Genomic DNA, 24,557 nt, shown 5'->3' on the forward strand with positions numbered 1-24,557 from the left:
GTCTGTGAACAGCCGGTGAGTCTCGGAGGAGGGGAGCTTTGCAGTAGCTGTGTGGTCACCAAGAAGTCCCAGCCCCTTTGCAGGTTTTACATACTCTCGAACTAGAAAGCTGTAGCGTGTGTGAAGTCCGCCTACTGAGGCTGTTGGTATTCGGAGGAGCTATTGCTTCTAATTCTACCTCTCGCGTTAGAGGCTGCAGAGCGGGACGTGGGAGACCCAGGCTAATTACCAATGCTGTTGCTGATCTCCTGGGTAAGTTGGCAAGTCATTTAATTTCTCCTTCTCTCCTCATTTGCAGAAAAGACATGCTGATAGTGTTTCTTGTGCCATCTCCCCGGTCTTGACTTTGCTAGACATCAGCTGTTTGCTTGTTTTGGTTTGTTTCTTACTGAAGTTCTAAGAGGTGATCGGAAATCCGGGTGCAGTGATAATAAATCTAAGCTTTCTTTTTCCTTAAAAGCCAGTAAAATGTAGGATTCCCTTGTTGGGGAGCGCCTGTGGATCATGGAGGCGGTCATTGTACCTGAAGGGATGTATCATCTTGGTATTATGCCAAAGCTGATGTAGTGGTTTTGCAGCCGGGGGTACAAACAGCCCCCTCCCAGGTAGACTCTCAGTCTAAATAGTTACCCATCAGAAGAGCGTTGGATTTGGAACAGTGCTGTGCCAGGGTGTCATGTCTAGGACCTGGGGTTTATCTCTTTTCCACACGCAGACTGCTTGAGCAGATGAAATTAGATAAGTGAATAAGGTGGAGATCGGTGGGTTCTGGCTTAAAACTCTTGGCTTGTGAGGAGAACTTGGAGGAGAACCTGTAGATGCGTAGCAAGTCCCCAGACGTGAGGTTTCTGTGTCAAACATTTCATCATGGTGGCTTCTGTGAGATCTTAAGGCTCAGGACAGCAGGATGAAGCGAGTTCTCTTGCTCTAGTCCGGTTAAAGAGAGGAGCCTTCATCTGGAAGGTGTGGATGATGAAAGTGCTTCATCTCCTTTCTGGTGGCTTAGGAAGGAGCCTTAGCCTCTTAACTTCCTTCCTTAGGAAGACTGCTGGTAGGTCCTAAATACTCAGGGAGCAAAGGAAGCTTGAATTATTAGGTTGTTTTGTGGAGGAGGAAGGGAGGTGTAGAAGCTTTTTAGAAGTCCTGGCACGTTGCTGGACACTGAATCCCCCTTGTGCTCCTAAATCACAGCACCATCCTAGCCAGATGCTGCTCTTGCCATGTACACCCGTGGCACAGTGAGCTGTGCGAAGATACTGACCCTCTGTAGTCTTCCAGTCAGCAGAGGGAGAATGTCACACATGTTGTACTGGTTTTTCTTCCATTCTTTCTATGTTCGTTTCCACCCCTGCCTTTCTGATGGATGTGTGCAATGGATCAGGGTGTCTTCCTCTCTTGGAAAAGGCAGAGCCGTTCCCTGGGCTTGAGCACCTCCTCATAGACCTAAGTGCTGTGCTGACTTCAACTTGGGTGTATGGCCAAAAACTCTTGAGTTGAAAGAGTGTGCTTTAGCAGAGCTGATGTACGTGACCCCGTGTTCACTCTCTCTCTGCCCCACTTGTGAGGCACACTATTTTAGCTTTCACTGAAGTTTTAGCTTTTAACTGGGGCACAAAGATCACATGCGTAGTCTGGCCACATCCAGTTCTAGTGACCAGATGAGGATCGCTTGTCAGGTAAACCCAGAAGGAGCAAGCTTCACACACCCTTAACACTTTCTCTTCCAAAAAACCATGGATTTGGAGGTCTTTGCCACATGGACTGATTTTCCTGAAAGTTTTTCCACGCATCTGAACTTCAGGAAACCCCTTAAATCAGTGCAGTGCCACCAGGAAGAGGCCGTGTTTCCTGAAGATCTGCTTCATTGCTGGGAAGATGACGTGGCTTTTTGCCAGAGGACTTCCATCGCATCTGAAAGGTGCAAACCTCTAGCTGTGTGCTAGTGGCACGCACAGAGAGGGGACTTCAGTGAGGGGCATGGAGGAGAGCATAAAGGAAGGAAAAGGATCATTAATGGTGTGTCCCAGGCAGGAATAACAACAGATTGTCCGTGTAAATCTCTTTAAGGCTGGAATCCCCCTCCAGTCCCATTAGCATCAACCTTAGTAATAAAGCTCTTTTTCAGATGGCTTGGGGGGTGGGGGGAAGAGGGGAAGAACTTTTCTCTAGTAATAGGTTTTGGAGTATTGGCTACAGGGTAATTACATAAAAATCATGTCGTTGTTTGGTAGGTTTCCATGATGGCTTGAAGCTTGATACATGAATATATTTTCCTCCAAGGAAATTGGTACCGCTTTAGGCGAAAATTGTTTAGTATTGGTTATGCAAGGATGTGGTAACAGATTGTAAGCTTCTCAAGAATTGTGTCATTTGAAGTTATTGTTAGACCAGAAATTGTCGATGAGAAAGAATGCAGTACGCATCTATAGTTTAAAAGCAAGCTATAGAAATTGTTGGTCTCCATTGATTTCACAGAAGCCCAGTCTGTATCCAAAGGAACATCAGGCTGGAAAGATCAGATAATACAGAGGAAAATGTGACTTTGCGTTCGTGTGTGTGCTCATGCATCAGCAGCAGCCCTTACCGACGGGACAATAAAGGCGGTAAATTAACACGCAGCTTTCTGAGCGAGCTGAAAACCTTCTTCCTACATAGGTGACACGTCACGAAATTCAGAGAAGTAGCTGAAATTGCCTTGGAAAAGCACAGGAAACGAGTAGGGCTGGTTCTCATAGCGCGACAGTGAATTGAGTGGGTTCCTAAAGCATTGTGTCTGGTCCGAAGCAGTCAGTAAGTGAACGCAACAGGAGTCTGCCTCCTCTGCTTTTCCGAGTTAGGCTGCTAAAAATGGAAATATATAACACCTGTTAATGTAAGCGTGCGAGTAATGAAGGCTGGCTGACACACCCGATCACAGCGCGCCCTGGTTTTCAGTTCTTAAGAACTTTGCTGCACGTGAACTGTTTTTGCTGAAAATTTCCGTTATTTGTGCTCTCAGCCTGATTTTTAGAAGTAAGTTTTACAACACAGATCAGTCACGTCGCAGAATGAATACTGTAGAAAAACCCTGGGGGAATTAGTAATTCTGTTTTTGGGGCAGAGGTGAACAGCGGGGGGTGACATCATTCTGAATGATAGACTAAAATAAAATAAATACTGATTTGCGCATTGAGGGAGGGTGTCCTGTGGGGGGGGGGGGGAATAGCGTACGATCACATACATAAAGATGATGAAATATTGCATATGCACAGAAAGGACCCAAATACGGTTAAAAAGGCAACCTCATTCTGCCCTACAGTATTTTGGATCTTGAATTTAAAAAAAAAAATAATAAAATTTTAAAAGCATTTTTTCTTTACTGTGACTGGAAAGAAACATCCCCAGAAGAGAGGACAAGAGGACAGATAGTAGTTAGCATAGTTAATCTTAAATTATTGGTGAAGAGGAGCGTTGAGAGCTGAGTTGGTGTCGTGAGCCACATCCACGGGTCAGAAGAAGACATGGGAGGGTGGTGCTGAGCCTTTTGCTCTCCTCAGTCTCAGTTGGACAAGAGTTGTGGACCTGAAGGAGCTCTGTGTATGGTGGTGTTCTGCTTCAAGGAAAGGTTTTTACCTCTTTCTTTGCAAGGTTTTTACCTCTTTCTTTGCAGTGAGCTTTAGTTGATGGATGCTGGTCTCACCATTGCCTGCTGCAGTGGTGGCTGTTCCTTCCCGGGGCTGCTCGGTCAGCGATGCGATGGCGCCTTCAGTGATTTGGGATTTTAACATGCTTCTTTGTCGCTGTTTGCCATCGTGTCGCTACTGTCATTCTCTCGTGTTAAAATTTAAAAAGCTAAGCAGAGCACCTGGTTTTATTTTAAAGGAGTCTCTAATAGTTTATGCTAGATTAGATGCATGTCCCGTGCCATATGGGCTGTGACATGTTTCTTTACTCCTCTGTTGAAAAAATAATAATAATTGAGAACTTTCAGGCTGACATAAACTATGAATGCTACAAAAATGGCATGCCCTGCTCGCTTAAGGAAAGCCAATCTCTTACTTTCTTAGCATAAGCAATCGTAAACATCCCCTGTCATGAAACCAGAAACTTAAATTGGCTGAGAGGGGACAAAAGAGGAAGAGCTTGCAAATGGTGCTTCAAACTGAGTTCTGGTTTGGTCAGACTTTATCTGGGATTTTCCTCTCCTCACATTTTAGGGACTTTTGCCCCAGAAACAGACCTTCCATCTTTGCATTTGGCTTCCATGATCTTTGTTTATGGTGGAAGCGTGGGCAACGCAGGGGCAGTGGTGTAACGGGGCTGGCACGGGGGGTCCGCGACACCGGCCGGAGTCTCGTTTTCCTGTCAGAACTCCCCAAAACGAGCAGGAAGAAAAACTTGCATTTTAAATCCGAGCAGGTGTCAAGTGTGCAGGTTTGCCTCGGGTTAAGTGTGGATGTGCACCAAGAGGTTTCTTCTCAAAATCTGTGTGGGTTTCATGTTTTCCCTTTGTCCATTAAAAAGATTTATGACTGGAAAACAAAGGGTTCTGGGTCCATGGGGTCCAGCCAGGATGGGCAGCAGCTTTCTGGCAGCTGATGGCAGGCCTGGAGGTTCTGCTTGCTTCTCCTCCACGTCGCAGTGCCTCTCTTTTGGGAATTGCGGCAGTTCTTCTGGCAGAAATGTAAGTGTGTCCCACTGAGAGCGAGAAAACTGATTTGGGGTGAAAACCCAACAAATGCTTGGGTCTGCTGGGGTGGGGAGCCTAAGCTGCGTGGCATCTCTAGCCTTGTTTGAGCTGAAGCGAGCGGAGTTTTCTCAAAAACGCCCAGTAGAGCTTGGAGCCATTTTCTCTTGGTGTCTGACATCTCAAGGTATCTCCCAGCTGTCAGTTTTATCCTGTTCCCTTGTTCAAGGAAGCTGTTTTTGTGCTTCGGGGTATTTTTCTTGAGGAAGGCTCTCGGCAGGGCCAGGTACAGGTGTCCCAGCGTCACAGGAGGCTTCAGAGCCTGGCGGGCTTTCCCGCTCCTCCTTCCATGACAGCGGATTAACTCCTTCCTTCTCGTTCAAGGAAGATTTGGAAATAGCTTCTAAAGCATTTAATTTATGCCCCTGCCTTTTCTTTCCTTGATTTTTGAGGCATACAAAAGTTTAAAGGGGTTATTTAACAAATAGTGTTGTACGTTTGTGTTTTTTTATTCCTTAGAAATGCTGGGAGTATTGGGCTTGAACCACTCTGCTTTTATTGAGAAGACCTTGGCCATGGCAAGTCATAGACAGGAACTTCATTTTTTACCAAATATTATTCTCTTCCAAATATTTCATGAAGTCTTAATAGTTTAATAGCCAAACCAGAAGCAAACTGATTTTGAACAACCCGCTTTCTAGAATTCCCTTTCCCTATTTTAAACTTTTCAGCTGATACCAAAATTGTGTGAGGGCGTCATCCGTGCATGGGAAAAAAATACTGACCGTGGGCCCAGAGCTGTTTGTTGACCTAGTCCAAAGAGATTAGATGCGAGTTTTGGCAATCATGGGTGCATGGTTTTGTTATCGTGCCCGTGTGTGCACCCAACATCACTAATTTTGTGGTTGTAACCACGGCGAGAAGGATGAATCATTGTCCCCCTCTGCTGGTGGTGCAGCGGGCTGGGGGTTTGCTCACCCCGCCAGCTAGCTGAGTTATTCTGCGACTGAAATACAGACTTTTGAGAAGGTGGCAGGTATGTGTGTACACATCGGTCAGCATTTTAGATAACCAGAGAAACCCTTTGCTTTGAGGCGTATCTCCAGAAGAGCTGCCCTACCTTCCCCTAAATACTTTGCAGCCTGCATCACAAAAAACTGTTTCCAACATGAGAAAGAGAAAACAGGTGAAGAGAAAATGTGCTCTGGGAAGAGCAAACGCTGTCCTGTCAGTCAGGCTGCTCCCAGCAGTGACTGAGAGCATCCCTGCGGTCCTCCCGCTGTCCCCTGGGGCTGAGCTGCTTGACGAGGAGCGGTTGAGCATTGAGAGATGCTGCAAGGATGAGCAGGGGCAAGTGGAGCTTGTCCTGCGGGAGGATACCAGCGGAGCATGGCGCAAAATGCAGTCTGAGGAAGGATACAGCTGGCGTCTAAGTTCATCAGGGAAACGCTCACAAGGGAGGGAGATAATCTGCAGAAGATACACAAAAAACAATGGTCCTCTGAGGCTCTGAAACCTAAAAATTCCCTTCGGATTCCTGAGATGAAGCATGAGGGGTGTGTAATGTGGTGCTTAAGATTGCAAGAGACCGAATGTAATGGCCGTGGGGAGCTGTGAGTCACGATCCCCGGGGTGAGCCTGGCACGGGGAACAGTCATGTGGACGCCTGTACGTGCCTGCCGGAGCGAGGGACTGCCACGACGCTGTCCCGGCTGTCACCGGGTGCCGTGACCTGTATGTACGGTAATATTACTGTGCAGGACTGGTGAGAGATGCTACTGCTGAGACCGAGCAGGAGTTTGTCTTGTTCAGTGGAAGCTTTGGAAGATTAAGATGCATTTTGAAAAAAGGTCAATTCCTGGCGTTGAGCATGGGACTATCTGGAAAAGTTGTTAGTAAATAGTAAGTTAGAGCTCGGATGTTGGTTTGTTTGGTTCATCCCCAGAAGCGTATTATAAACGAAGCAGCACTTAAGGTTCTTTTGTGTTCTGAGAATTGCTGCCGTGATTAGAAACAAGAATACGAGCTATTAAGCAAAACCAAAGAACGCTGTGTTGAAAAGCAACAATTTGGATTTATGAATCTGCCAGAAGGCAATGGTTTTATATTTTTCTTCACATTTTAAAACGTCTGGACAATCTTTTTAATATTATGCCCACACAGACATTAAAATATATTGAGTTTCGGTTATAAGATACATTGTTTAAAAGGGAGTGTTTTCAATTAGATTAAAGCTAATATCTTTAACCTTTTGCATTTAAATTTTCTGATGCTGTGCAGAAATAATTACTGGCTTGTCTGCATGTTCCAGTAATCATGCTCAATTACTTCTTCCCCATGTTATTGCTGAGGGAATGTGTCTGGAAACTCAAATTTAGCATTAAAGTGGGACGGATGGCAGGAACATGCAGTTTAATTGTAAATACGTGCTGTGCTGTTAAATGTTATTTTTTTCTATGATGGTATCACATTTGCTGGGTGCTTTCCAAGCACAAGGAAAGCTTGTGTGGCAGTGTCAGACTTTCTCCCGACTAAGCCTAGGGCTTATAAAGCAATATTCAGTGAAGTCTGCTGTATCAGATCAGGGCCTCATGCTGTTGCAGCAGAAACAATGCACATTTAAAGTTCCTTTTGGCAGAGGAAGGGGAGAAGAGAAAAAGGGAGGGATGGAGAATACAAATGTCTTTCAGCCTCAGATGAGTGATGGGCGACGTTTACCAAACCGGCAGTACCGTCACATTTAGTTTAGAGACGTTTTGTCACATTTGGTTTGCTGTCGCACTTCGTTAGTGACTGTCCCGGGAGACTGAAGCGGGATGGTTTCCCCTTGAGAGCACGGAGCCGTGGCTGGCAGGCAGTGATGTGGGACCACTGCCAGAGCACGGGAGTCCCTCCGGAGATGCAGAACAGAGCCCCCCATCCTTCTTCTCGCCATGAAGTCCAGACTCCTTCCCCATCTGGCTTATTCCCATGCCAGTTCCTTTCCACCTTTGGAAAGGAACATACAGGCATGCCTTCCAAGCGTGCCAGCTCCTTTGCTGGTGCTCCATGCTCCAGCATCAGGACTGGGTCTAAGGAGACTTCTTACCAACACCCATTCTCCCCCCTTCTGCTTCTTAAGTATTCCCGCAGAATCTTGTTGGTTTTGCAGCCCTGGCGTCAGACAATACTTTAAATAGAGGCACTGTCACGCCTGCTATTGGGGGGAAAAAAAAAAAGGTATTGATATATTCCAGGTTTGCTTCAGGTGATAAGGATAACCTGTAACTTTGGGTGGGAGAGTTTTGCAAACCAGCCCCAGAATACCGAAGTGGTTTGTGGTATCAGATAAGGCTTAAAAAAAAAAAAAAAAAAAAAAGAGTCTTGGAAGGTGCCCCGGCTGCTTGAAAGCACGGAAGTCATGGGCTGTGGTCCTTGTGAACAAGGATCCTCTGAGAGAAATATTACCCTTACAGTGAAACTCCCTTGAGTGGCTTCCTTATTCTGTGCTGCCCACCCAAGGCTCTGCACCTTTCATACAGCGGAGGTGAATAAAAAAAATGAAAAAACCTGATAATCTGGAAGGGGAGGAAACAATAGAGACTAAGGAAGAATTGGAATTAGCAATATGTAGTAAAAAATGTGAAAAATGAAGTGACTTCAGAAGCCACGAGGGAGGCAAAGCAAAGAGAAGAACGCTCCTTTGGTGTCACAGCTAAGGGTTGCAATGCGTACGACACCAGACTGGTGGCTGATGCTCTGAAAATATGAAAAAAACCAACAATGAATAACCAAGGCTTTTCCCCTGGTTTTAGTCTGCATCTCAGCCAGTGCACCCAAAGAGTCGAAGGAAATGAGTAAACCTACATAGACTCCTAGATGCTTGCTCTGACTGTCTTTGGTTGAGACTAGATCCGGATCTCAGTTATATTAATGGAAAGATTACCTCAGATTGCATTTTATCAGCCTGACCGTGTATTTTCTGCCTCAAACTGTACAAAGCCGTTCCTGACAATTTTAATATTTTTTTCCGCAGCCAGAGTCAAGTTGCTCTTGGAGAGTGAGAAGATAATCCACTTCAGTTGCGTAGAGGATCAGACAGTCACATAAATGCAGGTATGTTAGCTTTTGAGGTTTGGTTTTGTTTGTTTTTCGGTGGGAGTATTAAGTTCGTAAACTGTAGAATTGGTGGTTTGGGCTTCTGTTATTAATTGAGCTAAAGCTTAGTAAAACATGGAACACAGACCCCACAATACATGGAGTATGTGTTCATCTGTTTCCTTCCGGCTCTTTCTATTTAAGCACTGCGTATAAAATGCAACACGCATTTTCTTTTGAGTCAGAGCTGTCCCGTATGCTTTCTCGGCAGTCTAAAAGTTATTGTGTTAAACCTGCTCGTGCTACCCTTTCCTTCTGGAGACAGAGAGAAGTAATAATAAAAAGTAAGTCTCCAATAAAAGCTCATCTCACCATGACACGTTAAGTATCGGGAGTTTAAAAAACAAAGGGTGAGAGGGGGGAAAACCATCAGAAATATTTAGCTGTTAAGGAGATTGTAAAAATAGAAGCTAACCTTTTTTTTAAAGGAAATATAAATCGTACTGTTTATATTACCCAGCCTCAAGTATTGTTTTTCAGTCAGTTAGGTGCTTAAGGATGTGAAAGTTATTCCTGCTTTACAGTGAGAAGAGAAACCTTCTGGAATAGTTGTGGAACCACCAGAACAGAAGGGAATGATTCGGAACAGAGTTACCAGAAACCATCGACATTTCTTTTTTCACTTTTCCCCTCATTTGTGAAAAGTACTGATTTTGAATAATCAGATTCCCAATGTGAAGACTTGGAGAAATGCTGCGCCCAGCCCATCATAGCATGCAGTAGGCTTATTAAGCAACGGATTTGTCTTCTGACAAATACCCAAACTCTTCTTCGTATTTCGCTTAACTGTTCTTCCTCTGCTTTCAGTATCTAAACGTAAAAGAAGATTGCAAAGCCATGGCTTTCTGTGCAAAAATGAGGAGCACAAAGAAGAGCGAAGTAAACCTGGAAGCTCAGCATCAGGGTTTAGAAATACTTTTCTACCTGCAAGATAAAGATCCCATTTGTTACACGGGTGGCGAGTTTACCTCGGAGGAGCTGTGCATTGAAGCTGCCCAGAGGTGTTGTGAGTATATGGATTTTATATAAGTTCTCAGTGACGAGGCTTGGCAGTATCGAAAGTGATGTGTCCTCCTTTGCATGTAAGTCAGTGCTTGTAGAAGTATGCGTGTGATGTAGTCTAGGATGGAAACCTTTGCCAAAGGCGTGTTTGGGCGGTTCTTAAACTGTTTGGAGTGGAAGAAATGGTGAGAGAGACAGTCTTAAGATTCACATAAAGTAATGATTTCCCACCCTGCTTACAGGTACTGATTTTCTCATTTTGGTGGGATGGGATTAGGCTTCTTTTAGGAGAAAAGGAGACACAATATACAGATAAGTTAACACAAGGCTGTTTTACCTCATATACTAGTTGGTAAGCCTGACAAGTTCTGTCCCATGTGATAAAACATTTTGGAGAGGGCTAATGAGAAAAAAAACAATGCTACTTTTGAGAACCCATTAGATACTTTCCCTGTTTCATTTTTTCTTTTGTTACCTGACGTTTCTTTGCAGAGTTACGCTATCAGTAGTACTAATAATTCCCCAGTTACAGTTAACCCAGCTGTGCACAATTGTGGTAATACAGAAATGTATAATGAAGACTTCTTGCTTTGTCACTGTGGTCCTTGACTCAGCAAAGTATTTGAATATATATATATAATTCCACTGGAATCAGTGGATTTAATCTGTGTTAGAGCCTCATGAACGTGGGCCCCGGTGCACGGTGCGAACCCACGTACTGTGCGACTCCTCCTAGTAATTTCTATCGGAAGCTTAAAGCCTTTGAAGAAATGAATTAAAGTGACCTTTCCTTAAGGGAAAATTCCTTCTGCCTTCTCTCGCTTTTTGCTAAGCCCACAGCACGCGGCAGTGAGGTACCCACTCATGGGCAAAGCCTTACCCATTTCAGCCAGCCCACGATGCTGGTCTCTGCTGTAAATCACAGCTTGAATAGTTAAACCACGGATGACACCAACGTTCTGCTTGTTGCCCTGCAGAAGGCAGCGGCTGCCCAGCCCCATCTTCTCGTGAACTTTGCAATTAGGCTGTTCGGTTTTTATTTCCTTGGCTTCCCTGCTTCCCTTCTGCTCTCTCTCCCCAAGTCACAGCAGAAATGGTTTCACTGAATTCTGCAGGACCTCAACAAAATTGTATTCTGTTCTATTTTAAAATGCTGCAGTGCTCTCTGGAACAGAGCTGTCTCCCTGAGCGGGGCTTTGGCAAAAAGGTACTGCCTCGTATTGAGCAGGAAACTGAAGCAAGGAATTCAAACAACAGTAGACCTGTAAACATACCGTAGCCTGTTTTAATCTGGGATGATGTAAATGCAAAAGTTAACGCGGGCCAGCCTAGACATACAAGTCAAAGTCTGTTCTTTGTTGGAAGACCCTCTGTTGAATGAGCAAAGAATGGAAAAATGACACGTTAAAGCTTTCTGCGTGTGTCCTAATGAGAAGGGGATGTTCATCATTTCATTAGAACCTGCTCTTTCAGCTGTAGGAGTAATATTTATTAATAAAGGAAAACCGAGAACAAAGCTGTACTGCTGAGTGGTTTTGTTAAAACACCCATTTTTGTGATCTGGAAAAAGTGAAGATTTTTAAGTCGTTTCCTCCTAAGTTCAGACCTTTGGAAAAGTCAGGATTTTGGAATAAGTTTAATGTGAGAAGTAGCTGAAATGATCTGCTGTTTAATACACGATAAAACCAGTGGAGTGAACCAATGCACAGCTTGCAGTTCCACTTTAACTGTAACTTTCTAGTGTTTGTTTTAAACTAATCCCAGTATCAGTTGCTTTTTACCGTCTGTTTTGCAAGATCAGGTATTTGCTTTATGCATTTATATTTTTGAGGTGTGTATACATATTGTAGCCTTGTGATTCATACGTTTGTTTACTTTTCTCTGGCAGCTATATCTCCTCTCTGCCATAATCTCTTTGCCCTCTACGATGAAAACAAAAAACTCTGGTATGCACCAAACAAGGTCTTTAAGATAGATGAAAAAACATCACACCGGCTCCATTATCGAATGAGGTAAGTGCAAACCCCTGAAAAATGATTCCTTAGCCATATGTGGATGCTCTAACTCTTACTACTGAACTCACCGAAGAAGCAGGAAAGCAAAACCAAAAGAAGCAGCTTGCTTTTCACAGCGTAGATAAGAGATTAACAGGAAAAGCTTAAAATGTCTTCTTATTTTCTTTTCATCTTGCTATATAACCTTGAAACAAGCCCCGGAAGTTGGAAACCTACAACAACCTGTGTCCGCAAAGCTGTAGGTGATCGAACTAGCTTAAAGCTAAGTTGAAAAAAATGGCTCAAAAATGTCGTTTTGTTACGTCAGTATTTTGCGTGCTTCACTTTGCATTTGAAGTGTTCAAAGCGAACCATACTCCCGCTGAAGTCAGTGGGAATTTTACTATTAACTTGAAAGGAAAAAGCAACACGCTATTGCTTTTGAAATGCTTTTGAAATTCTCCTCTAGGACTGTGGGGGAGTCGGTGTCACCTCGCTGTGGGTGGCACACGCCAGACTGGAGAAAGCGACGGAAGATAGAAACCGTTGTTCCCAGAATCTTTATCCAACACGTACCATCAGGTTGAACTTCAGGTGGCGTTCTTAAAATACAGCGCGTAGCCCGTTGAGGTTTCTGGGGCTGAATGGGTAGAGCAGCCCTCATCCACTGGAAAATGAAAGTGCTAATGCTGACAGCTCTCGGGCACGCTCACCTGCTCTACCCAAAGGAAGGGTGTCCTTCTTTCAGGATTTGCTAGAAATCTAATTCTGCACATTATGCTGCCTTCTTTTTTTTTTTTTCTTTTATTATTTTTATTTTGACTTTTCTTCTTGCATCAATATGAGCTTTACGCGTATGATATAGGAGAAAAATAGAATGAGCTTTGCTTGCAGCAATAATTAGTCTAGAAACTTTTCCCATTTTCCTAAAGCAAGTCCATGGATCATTTCTGTTGGTTCTTCAAGGTGCAGCTGTAAGAAAATAAGCTTTTACGTAATATTCCCTCTTTGCCTTAAAATGTAATACATACACAGTTAGTTTGGGCTATAGAGAAAAAAACTTCAAGTGGTAATACAGCATTTTAATGGCTTTTTCCTGATAATCTCTAGTTAGACAATATGATTTGTATGTGCTAATGAGAGAAACGGCATGTGCGAACCCCAGGTTGTGCATCCAAACCATTTCCTAGGCTTGTTGGAGAATAACAACCACTTTGCTTATGCAGATACAAAGACAGAGCTTTGAAAATGTGATCTTTAACTGTACGGTCTTTCAATTCTGATCACGTTTGTGCCGGACCGGTGTTGTTATTGTTGTCTGATGAACTGAAAAATTACTGACAGTCAACAAAAATATCTTTGCTTTTCAAATAATTATAATACCTATTTTTAGGAGAGGAAGAGGATATTACAGTCTTTTCTTTTTTTCTTTAACACAGTCTGTTAGTGGTGTTAATGACTTAACCTCGACTAATCTCAGATTTAAACAGCTGTGATTACGTTTGGCAGATAAACGCCGTACAATAACGGCATTGAGTGACTCTCTAAAAGAAGCTCTGAGGACTCTAATGGCCTCTTACAGAGCATTAAGTGCCCTTTCTTGCTTTAAGAGATCAGCCAGATCAACCATATACTGGATAATAAAAGAATTTTCTTGGTATAATCTGAGTCGGAGGCATTTTCCCCTGATACTGAAATTCTTTGATGTGGTCTGCTTTTCTGGTATTTTAAAAATGTCGTTGTGGGAATTTAATCCTCTGATTAGATGCTGGTTTTAACTCAGTTCTTCAAAAATAGTTTCTGCTGTGTTTGGTGTTTATTTGTTTCTTGTTTGGGTGAACGATGAGAGCTCTCTCCAGGTTCTCTTTCCTTCCTACTGCATCTGACCTGCCCGGGGTTGGGGGAACACCACTCGCTTTAAAACTGCTGGGACACCTCCCTCGCAGAGATCTTCTTTGGCTGCTCATAACGCTATCAAATTTTAGGTGTACAGGCAAAATTACTCTATGCTGAACTTTATTTTCCCAAAATGCTTCTGTTCTACCATTTTATATAATGAAGCTGGAAAACGCCCTGCTTTCTGCGTTTAAAAGTTACGGCGGTTTATTTTTTTTATGCTTTAGAGTTGGGATTTGACGTTTGGCAGGGGCATCGCTTTTGTCAGGTGTACTTCATGCATGAAAATTGGCAACCTTTGCGTCAATAGTATGTATTTAAAATAATTTCATATGCATTTAAGAAGAGACTATATGAAATCTAAAGATTCCCGTCTCCCTAGGAATAGTGGAGTGTATCGGTGAAGTGATATTTTCCTTTCTTTCATTTCTGATCTATTGTGTGTCTTGGCTTGGGCATCTGAACTGAGAGCAGGGCTGGGGACTGAAAAGTTATGAGCAATACAGGATTGTGAAACCGTTCTCTGAATGAATATTGTTTGTTCTGAGCTGTGCAAGAGGCAGAATTCCTCTTGAAAAAGGAAAATGGTCTGGGCTTGTTTAAGAGTGCAGCGTGTTAGACTGCGTATAATCATTCAGAGACTAAATCATTTTTATGTGGACAACCTTGTTTCTGAAATGTCATTACATTGATAGGTTTGTTTTAGTCATGCCCTATTGAGATTATATATATAAAATGAAGGTATGTGACTGAGTAGTTTCAAGTGCTTCTAGATGTTTGATTTTTGTCCCGCTGCTGAGAGCTTTAGATTTGGTTTCCAATTGTTCGGACTTCCCGTCCTCCTCCTCTCCCCATCAGATCTGTGCCAGCTGGTATACTTTTGGTAATACTTTAAAAGGACTTTCTTTTCACTGGAAGCTTTGTAACTAGCCCTATATTTCTTTCACTTGCCTCAAGGTTTAGAAAAATAAACGTGCTACAACATAAGAAACCACAGTATTTTGTAATATCCTGGACTAATTAGCACACCAGCTGATGGAGGAGTTTAACCGTTCCGTGGCTGGGTTGTGCTCAAGCCAGAGGTAGGAGTGTTTCTTGGCATGGAGAAGGGACCCAAGACACGTGTTTTTGGAAACTCTGGAAAGAAGGACTCTGAGAGCTGCTCCGGGGGAGAGAGAACAGCGGGTTCCCCTCCAGCATTTCCACCACTCCTCAGCCAGATTGAAGGGCAAAACTGCCCCTTCCCGGGGGTGACCCGCTGGGGCTGACTCCCCAGATCCCCCCCGCTGGAGTGTCTGCCTTGGGCTAAAGGGGGAAAAATCCTGAAATCAGGAGCGCGCAGTCTCCTTTCCAGCTCCTCTGCAGGGCTTCGGAATTGGAAAGCTTGAGCTCCCGTTTCTGTTTGTGAAAGTGGAATAGTAATAATCTGTCTCCCCCTTACCACAAGAGCATCGGTCTCTGCAAGGCAGAGAATCCCCTTCTTTCTTTATATGGTCCCTCAAACAATGGGGCTCTAATTTTTATTGTAACTTATGAGTGTTGTCTTAAACAGTGCAGTTTAGTGGGGAAAGGAGCAAATCCTCCTCTCAATTACAAACAATACGCGATACCTTGCCCATAATTATTTTCAGGAAATACCAAAAGAATTGGAGTTATTAATTATCACTAATCTTATAAAGGAGCATGCGGAAACCAAGTAATTTCCTGGAGGCAGAAGGATTTGCTTTGCTTTGCTTTTTGTGCTTCAACCGAAGGAGTGGTGCGCTATCTTACAGTACTTGTCGGGATGCGTGTTGCTGTTCCTGCTCATGCTATAGATACATGCTTTTTGGGGGACTTAAAAAGACCTACCAAAAAGAAAGGATGGAGAGAAACACTGGGCAGAAGGTCTCATCTCTTTAAATTTAAAAAGATGTAATTTGATATATAATTCTTCATTTGAATGGCCAGTTTACTGTACAGGTAACACGTGTGATTTGGAAACGTGGTGCTGAAGTAGAAGTACTAATTTTGGTTTGCTTTTGAGATCCTGACTCTGCACTGAGGCCGATACACACCAAGCTCAACCGCTGCAGAACCGGGGCTTAATCCGTGAACTCCCATTCTGGTCAGAGACAAGTCACGAAGATGTAGTCACATATTTCAAAACGCCCAGTTTTGCATGCGGGTTGTTCCGCACCGTAGCGTTTGTAAGCGTTTGCCAGTTGACTTGCTGTCTTCCTCTCTTCCAGGACATGTCTCTTGACGTTTTTATTGTGTTATATTTGAAAGTAAACTGCTTGGTCAACATAGTGATTTGTTACTTAAACAGATTTCTTATTTGTAATCTCAAAATGTGTTCATAGATTATGAGGTAGTTTATCTATTCAGCTTTTTCCTTCAATACAGAAAACATGTATTTCAAATTGTGGACTTGGATATACCCATCACGTGCCTCAACATTTTCTACCTCAAATCTTAGGTTTTTTCCACTCAACTTTTTCTTTACAACTTCTTTTAAGTGCAGTGTCTATTAACATTCACATTCATTTGTCTTTTTCTTGTGTAAAGCTGTTTGGTCCCAAAAATTCTTTGTGATTTTGATCACATATGTAGGTAGTCATTAAAAACTTCGCTGTCGAGATGTCATGGTGATGTGAAACAAATTACGTGATGCTTATGGTGGTCGTTGTCTATCAGAAATATCCCTTTGTATTAATGCAATAATATATCTATACAATGCAGTAATTCTGCATTGTTTGCTCGTGCCGAATGCTCCTCTGGAATTCGATTGACATATTCTTCTAGAAATCATTCCTACTTAGCTGTTGGGTAAATCTGTTCTGTAACCTTTTAATTATAAGTAGTTTGCGATCACGTGCAAGGCATGAACCTTTGGAAAAGGCACATGGATTCAAACCAGATTTAACTGAACTTTACCTGATTTCAATGTTACTAGAACCCAGATAAACACAGATTTCTGGAATAATTTAGGCAAAGATTTCTCAAAAGGTGCTAACAGAGCTTGAATTCAAAGTTTTTATTAACTTTCAGTAGATGCCAACTCCTCTAGCGGGTTTTTAATTAAATAGCTTTGGGTGAAGATAGGAGTAAAAAGCTTGTTTGTAATGTACACAGGAGATTGTGCCGCTTTAAAAACGGGTGACTTGAATTGGTGCCTTTTTCACCAGCTTCATCCGAAACCAAAGGGAAGCAGAAATTCCAGGGAGCGAGGCATGTCCGAGTTCTTCCCTGTGCCTGAGGAGGAGGTTTAAGTCTTGCTCACACTTTAGATGAGCCATTTTATCTAGGAATGCAAGTGCGAGCTGTTGGTTAATGCCCAGTAGAGGCTTCACGCTCTCTTACGCTGCTCAAGCAAAGTCAGAGGTGATGGAAACGTACCTGTCATCTGAGCGGTGCCGTCTTGTTCGATGGACTGCAGGGGTGCGACAGGCAGTCAGTCATGGCATTGCGAGTTAAGAGTGAGCTACTATTGAGTGGAAACGCTGAAGACCTTTGACTAATACATCGTTTTTTCCCCAATTCCTCAGGCCAGGCTTGCAGTTTCAGCAGCGGGCCGCTTTAAGTTGCAACCTCAGGGCAGAAGATTGATGGATTTTTGACTTGTAACTGGTTTTCTTTTAAGAGTTTAAATTGTGCATCTAATGTAAATGGAGGATTTCCCTTGAAGTTTTTAAAGTTTATTCCTCTTTTCTTGCAAGGTACTACTTTACAAACTGGCATGGGACTAGTGAAAGCGAGCCCTCAGTCTGGAGGCATTCCCCAAGGAAGGCAAAGAACTCTTACGAGAAGAAGCTGGCTCCAGAGGGGACGCCTATACTTGATGCAAACTCCTTAGAATACATCTTTGCACAGGTAAGAGGTTGCTTACAAGTATCTCTGCCCTTGTAGTCACACAAAAACTATCTTATTAAGTAGAAGCTGCTTTAAAGACCTACTTTCAAACCCTTAAAGTACAGGTAACCTTACCTGTTCGTATTGATAAGTGTTTTCTTCGTACTTCTGCGTGGTGGAGAGAAGAGAATTTGCTACGTGAAGAACAATCTACCCCTATGCAGAAGGTGTAGAGAAACTGTCTATCTCACAGTCCAAAAACAGCTGTATTTTTATTTTTCTTTCCTCCCGTTGTGCCTCCCACTTGTTGGCGGTACACGCAGCACCCTGGACGTGGCCAGTAAGCAGGGCCCCTACTTCAGAAAGCTTGTGTTCTTGTACAAACAAGTTCATATACACACAAATGATTTTGCAAACGAGAAGCTGTCTGGTTTTGTCAAAGAAATGGGAAGATTGAAGTTGACAAAAGCTTGTGAAATGGGCAAATTAAATGCGCCGCAGAAAAACATGTTTACTGTTGATTCTGAGTATAGTTACTGCAGAATTTTCGGTCTTTGAAATAACGGTTGTGTCCTTCAGAAAAAGAGAGAGCATGAAGCTGTTCCAGTGGATCCCTTTGTTTTGTTGTGAAACCACAATAAAATGCCAAGTTAGCTACAGCTACGTGTGCATTTTAATGGTACCACTTGCACTCTAAAGTAATAAAATAAGCAAATATTTTTTTCTGTGTAATCAAATTAACGTATGCCTTATTTCGTATGAACATTCTTGTGTATATGTATGCAACTCTGCAAAATCACTGTTTGAAAACACGCTGCAAAACTGGTTTTTGTTCTTTCCTTTTTTTCCCCTTTTTTTCCTTTTTCTGAGTGCCAGCAAAAAGAATGAAACCAAAACCAAGCTGCGGAATGAGCAGGGAGCCTACTGATTTTGTCAGATGATATTGTATTAAGCAGAATTTTACCTTTGGGTAATAACATTTTTTAAAAAGTCAAACAGGAAAACGCTAGTGCTTGTGTAAGGCAACAGAAATGTCTTTGCTCTTTGGTAACCAAATATTTTTGAGACTGTCCCAGAGCAAGGCGGCTGCCATGGAATTTGCAATCTTGGCTTTGAGATGGGGCTTAGAGACCGAGTGCTTGGGGATCATAGAGACACCAGGTGATGAAGGGCAGAGAAAAAGCAGAGACACAAAATTTTTATTGCGTACCAGAAAACAACATGGTGATGGTGCTGGAGGGGTGGTCCTTTCTTTAGTTAATTAAAAAACAAGTGAATTTTTGGTGGGCTAATGTATGGAAGAAGGGGACGGGGGGTTTGTAAGTGTCTGAGCAGTGCAGGTGTTCTACCTGCGCGTCTACACACGTTCTTGGTGAAAGCCGCAACGCTGTGGACTGCATGTGGGATGGATGTGCTGTGACGATCCACCTGGTCATGCCACTTGTTCCACAAGCTGTCATTTTAAAAGACTTAGCCAGGCACAAACGTTGGTGTTTCTTCGCAAACAGGCAGGGTTTGTGGGGTGAGTAGTGCTTGCCTGTGTTTCTGTTTCACTGGTCTAAGAGGTGGTTTCATCCATTGCACAGCTCTTCCCTTCTTCTCCTACCCCTTCCGTTCCTGGCTTTCGTTTTTGGGTGACTCTTCTTGCTCAAGGAGAGCCTGCGACCTTGTGATATATTGCTTGCTCATAGACAAACGATGACAAATACCAAATCTGGCAGCTTTCTTTTTTTGCTTCCTATTAAGGGTCAGTATGACTTAGTGAAAGGCCTGGCACCAATCCGCGATCCTAAAAATGATCAAGAGGTTCATGAAATTGAAAACGAATGTCTGGGGATGGCTGTCCTTGCAATCTCTCACTATGCCATCAAGAGAAATGTGAAGCTTCCGGAGCTTCCCAAAGATATCAGGTGAGCTGGGGAAACTTCTTTGTCACTGTTGGGTCTGCTGCGCTTCTCTTCCAGAAGGGCTTTTTTAAGCATTTTTACCTTCCGGGGTCTGACTGTACGGGAGTTACAAGCTCCAACACTACTAGTGCTAAGTGGGTCTTCCTAATCTTGTCGATATGTATTAGAAAACCTGATTTTTTTTCTCGTCTGGAGAGTATTTGAAATCCATGCAGCTCGTGCAGCCAGCACACTGATGTGTTGGGTACCAGTTGACTTGCTGTAAATTCGGGGTTCTGGCTCAGTAGGTTCAGAAATGGCAGTGTTGTTAAGTGGCAACCTAATGAGAAAACGGTTAGAATAACTTGTTTTATCGATTTGAGTGGGCTGCATCCATCTGACTAAAAAGCTTTCTGATAAGGTTATTATTTGAATTCCTGTTGGCTATTGATGCTGCAAACCACCGCTACGGTACCAACCGCACAGTGGTTTACCGCATCTTGTTCTCTGTAACTTTCAAAGTAAGGCAGTTGCACATTTTAGAAAGCTAAAACTTTAGGAGACAACAGTATTAACTCATAGCATTGTTTTTCTTTCTAGTTATAAGCTTTACATTCCGGAAACTTTGAACAAGACTATCAGACAGAGGAATTTCTTAACCAGGATTCGGATAAACAATGTTTTCAAGCATTTCCTTAAAGAGTTTAACAACAAAACCATTTGCGACAGTAGCGTGTCGCCGCGTGATCTGAAAGTTAAATACTTATCAACAATGGAGACCTTGACTAAACATTATGGAGCAGAAATTTTTGAGACTTCGTTTTTGCTGATTTCGTCTGAAAATGAAATAAATAGATTTAACTGTGGAGATAATGAGAACGTCCAACTATATGAAGTCATCGTAACGGGAAACAATGGAATTCAGTGGAGGCTCAAGCCAAATGTAAGTATCCCTCGATAAATGGGAAATAGAAGATTGCTTTTGGGGATGTAACAACTGTTGAAAAATGGTTATGATCTTCAGACACTGCAGATCAGCTTTTTATTGAAAGGGCTTCTTTCATAGGATTATGCAGGTTGGAAGGGACCTCAGGAGATGTCTAGTCCAACCCCCCCCATTCAGGTCTAGCTTTGAGGTCAGGCCAGGTTCCTCAGGGATTTATCCATTCTGAGCTTGAAAACTTCCAAGGATGGACACTCCACAACCTCTGTGGGCAACCTGTTCACCAGGCAAAGTAAAGACTGTACTGTATCTGCCAGACCAGACACAAGTCTTGAAAGATCAATGTCTGGGGAGGCCCTCTTGTCTGATAGTGCCCTCAAAGTCTGATAGTGCTTTTTGTGTATGTAGCACCCCAGGTGCCGTGCTTGCTCATGCTCCTAGACTTTTCATGAATAAATTAAAATATAGTGACATTAAAGCTAAGCTTTCTCTCGTCAGTGATATTTTATATGTTGTTTCTTGTTTCAGTGCTGCTAATTGAGGTCACTTTGCTTAACCTCTTCCGTATTTGGTGTACAAAAATATTAAATATGCTCTAGGCTTGAAGAGGTTATGGCACATTCTACAGTTTTTCTCCACATATGATACTTGAACAAATAGTCCTCTTTTTGCTTGCCGCAGTTCCCCACAGTGATGAGAACCCTACTGATAGCTATCTTTTCTAACACAAAAAGTATCGTGCTCCACTCCATTTAGATGTACCCTAACTATCTCTATCTCTGACGGAGAATTTCTGGTTTAAACGACAGTATTAATGGGGGGGAGGGAAGGAAGAACTGTTATTTGAGCAGACGAGCTTGCAAGAAGCACAGCCTGTTTCTTGTAAGGCTCCTGTTTTCTGCTGATTTATAGATTATATTTATTTAAATACCCAAACCAAAGACTTTCATCTTGGTGAGAACCTGTCTGTGACTAGCAGGAAGCTTTGCTCAGCCTGAACATTTATCTTTTTTAAATAAGTAATTACTAATAACTTTCAGTAATTTTTCACCTCTAAGATGCGCAGCTTCGTTGTGGTCTGCGCGCAGAACTTCATCTGCTGTCGGCCGTTCAGGCGTGCAGCGCGAGAAGGATGTGACTCTGGCTTTTGGGCTGGGCTCTGGGAGAGTATTTCAAGGGCACAATTTAGAAATTTCAGTCGAATCCTTTCAGCCCTGTACTGGTACTAAAATTATCCCTAGCATATCAAGAGAGAAGTAGGTCGCCTGGCTAACGACTGCTTGCTTTCATTCTCATGAAAACCCTCTCTTGGACAATTCTTGATAGAAGAATACACCGAACATGTAAATGAATTGATAATTCAGTGCAAAGAGCATTCAAGAATTAAATAGTTGTGGAAGATTAATTTGTCGTGAATTTTCGTTTTAGAGTAAAAACACTATGCTGAAAAAAAATGAAATGTTTTTATTAGTATACTTTTATCCAAAATATATTTGCAGTCTGTACAGACAGAGAAAGAGAAGAAGAAAAAATCTGACAGCAAAAACAAAAAGGATGAAGAAAAACACAAAATTCGAGACTTGTGGAACAATTTTTCCTATTTTCCTGAAATCACCCACATTGTCATCAAGGAGTCTACAGTTAGCATTAACAAGCAGGATAACAAAAGGATGGTAAGAACCAAACCTTGGGTAGGTTGCCCTCCCGTGGGAAGCTGTAGTGCCACAGTGGTGTTGGGCAACAGGTGACAACCTCCTTGAGGAACGTTTTCTAATGGGACTCGTAAATACCAGTTGAATGTGCTGTCCTCAACACCGTACAGATGCGAAAAGCAAGAAGTTGGTGGGCATGGTTGTTTCTCTACGCTTGTTATTGCATACCATCATTGCCTGGTGGCCTCCTGGGTACGCTTCTCAGCCTGTGGCCGTCCTCTGTACAGCCTGGAGAGTCAAAAACAGCATCAAGAAAGAGGAGCTCAGCAAGGATGGCAGAGAGGAGGCAAATGCAGAGAGGACCTGGGAGAGAAGGAGAGGAGGGTCGGTTTATAGATACCCAATTTTGGTGTCCTAACTGATTCTTCTTGCTGTGGGCTGCCAGCTGTTAGAGTTTGGACAGGAGCTGCCAGAGTGCCCTTGGCTTCAAGTCCAGCATCACTGCTCTGGTCCTGGGCTTGTGCCATTTCACAAAGGCTGGCACAAGGGTTTGCCTTACAGATCTCGCGTAGGATTACAGCAGAACATGTCACGCCAGAGAGAGAAAGTTTCTAGCCAGTAATGAGTGGGGAGGATAGAGAACGGTCAGTGTTGGCTCCCTAAATATACGTATGGTTTTCTGTCACAGGTTTCTGGACAATTTTTTAGCCACCCTTTGCAAAAATTGCTCGATATTAAAACACTCCTGAAATGTTTTAACAGGACTTGAAGAATTCTTTACTAAAATATCTTTTTGTTGTAGGAATTAAAACTGTCCTCGCATGATGAGGCGCTGTCGTTTGCATCGTTGATAGACGGATACTTCAGACTTACAGCAGATGCCCACCATTACCTCTGCACAGATGTGGCTCCCCCACTGATTGAGCACAACATAAAGAATGGATGCCATGGACCCATTTGGTTAGTAAAAATGATTTTTATTGTTCCACTTGAATAATTAGGCATAGAATCACAGGATGGTTTGGGTTGGAAGGGACCTTAAAGATGATCCAGTGCCACCACCTACCTCCCACCAGCCCAGGCTGCTCAAAGCCCCGTCCAGCCTGGCCTTGAACACCTCCAGGGTTCAAGGTTCAATGCTCTAATACTGCTGCATAGTGAATCCATTGAGGAAATCTGACATTTGGAAGGCTGTTAGTTCCCAAAATGTTGTAGAACAACTTAGTTTTGCTAAAGATTATATTGAAAACATGCCACTGTTTCTCTCCATATCAACTTACTCTTCTATAGAATCAGTTTTTCCTCACTATAGGAGTATTTTGAGGCTTACTTCACTAATAGCTATAAAGGTCGTTGTCAGTTGAACAGATGGGAATATTTTAGGTAAACGGAGTTGAACTGTATCTACGCTGACCCTGGGAGTCCTCGGATGGATGAACAAGCCTTTGTTTTTTTCAATAGCTAACGACATTTTTTTCCCTTCTGCCCACCTTGTTGGCTTTTCCTTTTATGTTTGAGGGTGCAATTTACATAAAACTGAGAGCTTATGCGTGCACTGTGTTGGATGTGGAATTTCCCCATCAAGGATGCTAAGAGCTTAATAAGTCGTTCTTCCTTTGCTCTGTGTAGCTAAATGTGACTGTGTGCAATGCACTCAATTAAATCATGTTTTAATAATAATAGAAATATTTCTAAGTTGCTGTTACACATTTTTGTTCCAAATATAGGATTACTCTCCTGTGTATTTACTAACAATAGATTTTGGATGCAACTGCTCATTTGTTGGTTTTCCTCATTTGTACATGGACTCTTTCAGCACGGAATACGCCATCAACAAACTGCGGCAGGAAGGGAACGAAGCAGGAATGTACGTGTTGAGATGGAGCTGCACCAACTTCAACCACATTCTCATGACAGTGACTTGTTGCGAAGGCTCAGAGGTACGTCAGGTGTGGCGTTCCCAGCAGTAATCTGATAATCAGCTAAAAGACCAGCAGCTCCCTGTAATCCATGTTGATACATTTATGTGCTTTAGGGCAGGCACCCTTGTCTTTGTTTGATAGCCGGTGCAGCAGAAGATTGATAATTGTACTTGGAGCTTCATTTTCGCCAGACCCTTGTGCTGTCTCTACAAATACGCTGTATCCACGTTACATCCAGAACATTTCCATTCATAGCAATAAAACTGTGCATGGACACGATTGAAATTGAGCTTTTAAAACTTATATGGTGTGAGAATGACATACAGAATTTGTCCATGCAACTTATCTCATGTTTCTTGAATGTGGATTTAATTATATGGATGTATTTCTGCTGACACACTGTGAAAGAACAGTGCATGAGGACAGTGGCCATTACGTGTAGTGCGCCACAGAAGGGCACATACACACAGTCAGCTGCTGGAAGCTATTTTGTGAAAGATGAGTGATAAGTGAAAGCTGATGAGATGGGATAGGTGAGAAAACCGGTTAGAAGCAGAAAGAAAGAATGCAGAAACTGCACAGAAGTTTGAATTTTACTGACCTCAGTTGGAAGTTTGCAGCTGAC

General features: G+C 42.8%; 1 protein-coding gene across 3 annotated transcripts in view; it reads left to right on the plus strand.

Moving 5' to 3' along the window:
- Positions 1–24,557, plus strand: part of JAK1 (Janus kinase 1) — a 65,727-nt gene that overhangs the window by 23,524 nt on the left and 17,646 nt on the right. For 2 of the 3 annotated variants that reach the window (XM_063344447.1, XM_063344445.1), the window contains exons 2-10: positions 8,682–8,761; positions 9,611–9,809; positions 11,694–11,817; positions 17,397–17,550; positions 19,276–19,439; positions 20,016–20,358; positions 21,858–22,031; positions 22,813–22,970; positions 23,827–23,950. In XM_063344447.1, the coding sequence (XP_063200517.1) occupies positions 8,756–8,761; positions 9,611–9,809; positions 11,694–11,817; positions 17,397–17,550; positions 19,276–19,439; positions 20,016–20,358; positions 21,858–22,031; positions 22,813–22,970; positions 23,827–23,950 (1,446 nt within the window). In that variant the 5' untranslated portion in view covers positions 8,682–8,755. Of the gene's footprint in view, positions 1–232; positions 253–8,681; positions 8,762–9,610; positions 9,810–11,693; positions 11,818–17,396; positions 17,551–19,275; positions 19,440–20,015; positions 20,359–21,857; positions 22,032–22,812; positions 22,971–23,826; positions 23,951–24,557 lie in introns of those variants that run through there. The other variant, XM_063344446.1, reaches the window with a different exon arrangement.

Source organism: Chroicocephalus ridibundus, chromosome 8 (assembly GCF_963924245.1).
Source record: "Chroicocephalus ridibundus chromosome 8, bChrRid1.1, whole genome shotgun sequence".
In the NCBI taxonomy this organism is placed as follows: Eukaryota; Metazoa; Chordata; class Aves; order Charadriiformes; family Laridae; genus Chroicocephalus; species Chroicocephalus ridibundus.